At 45.2% G+C, this 1,107-nt stretch overlaps 1 protein-coding gene across 1 annotated transcript in view; it reads left to right on the top strand.

Moving 5' to 3' along the window:
• LOC107090417 (C-Jun-amino-terminal kinase-interacting protein 1-like) overlaps positions 1-1,107 on the top strand; it is a 34,256-nt gene that overhangs the window by 24,463 nt on the left and 8,686 nt on the right. The window contains exon 5 of the mRNA XM_015383786.1: positions 536-817. Coding sequence (XP_015239272.1) covers positions 536-817 — 282 coding nt within the window. The remainder of the gene's footprint in view (positions 1-535; positions 818-1,107) is intronic.

The raw sequence follows: 1,107 nt of genomic DNA, 5'->3' as shown, positions 1-1,107 counted from the left end.
AAAAAACGTGTCAGTTATTGCTACATGCTCTTTCTGTCAGTCCCTGGTGTCTCCGTTGGGATCCAGATGGTTTGTGGTGTTGCTTTGTGGTGTTGTGTCATTCTCATAAGCAGCCATTGAAGTGAGGAGGGGTCTGAGTTATTGAGCCCTGTACGGGCAAAACTTCATTTTGTACAGCTCATGACATTTCCATTATTTAAAGTGCAGCAGTGATCAAATGTAAACACTGTGGGCGAAAAGACATGGTGCCAAAAAACACACTGATATGGAAGTTCAGAGGATTCAGTGTTTTGGTTTGGTGTTATCAGTTTGATGCAGAGGCTGTGAGCTGATTTAGAGTTTTTTCAACAGTTCAGCTGTGGGGAAGAAACTGCTTCAGGATCTGCTGGACCTCCATCAGATGCTTTGAAACTCATAGCTGTATGACGATCAGACTAGCCTTACCTGTGCTACGGGCTGAGAATGAGAAAAGAGCTGACACAAAATGAAACTAACTGTGTGCTCTCTATTTACCTCCCCTGTTTTCTGATCCTAGAGAGAAGGAAAGAGGAGGAGAAACAAAGGAAAGAGGAGGAGAAGAGAAGAAAAGAAGAAGAAGAGGCCAAGAGAAGGAAGGAGGAGGATTTAAAGAGGAGGAGGGACGAGGAGGTGAAGAGAAGGAGGGAAGTCGTAGCCGTTGCCAGGGTCTGCAAACAGTCCAAAGTCTCGTCGGCCACGACTTCAGAAGAAGAGGAGTCTAATGGAGGAAGAGGTCCGAGAAGCAGGAAGTTCCTCAACCTGTTTTCCGCCAGCAGCAGCAGCCCGTACTGCTCCACAGGTGGGTTGACCTGCAGATACTCCTTTATCCTCAGACGGTCACCTCTCTCATTCTGATATCATCCACACCGTTCCACGCTAATAGAAATAAACGCAGAGCGCTTCTTAGATCAGGGGCCCCCAAACATTTCACCCAGAAACTAACGTTGATACAGAACATGACCCCTGAAAACAAATCAGTTCATTTCACTCTTTGTTTGTTTATGAATAGAAAGTGAACAACCATCTGTCAATCAAATGTTTTCAGTCATAGCATCTTGATTCATATGTCGCAGCTAATATACACAACGG

Source organism: Cyprinodon variegatus, unplaced genomic scaffold (assembly GCF_000732505.1).
Source record: "Cyprinodon variegatus isolate N-32 unplaced genomic scaffold, C_variegatus-1.0 Scaffold294, whole genome shotgun sequence".
Taxonomy (NCBI): domain Eukaryota; kingdom Metazoa; phylum Chordata; class Actinopteri; order Cyprinodontiformes; family Cyprinodontidae; genus Cyprinodon; species Cyprinodon variegatus.
This window is presented reverse-complemented; position numbering and strand designations above follow the sequence as displayed.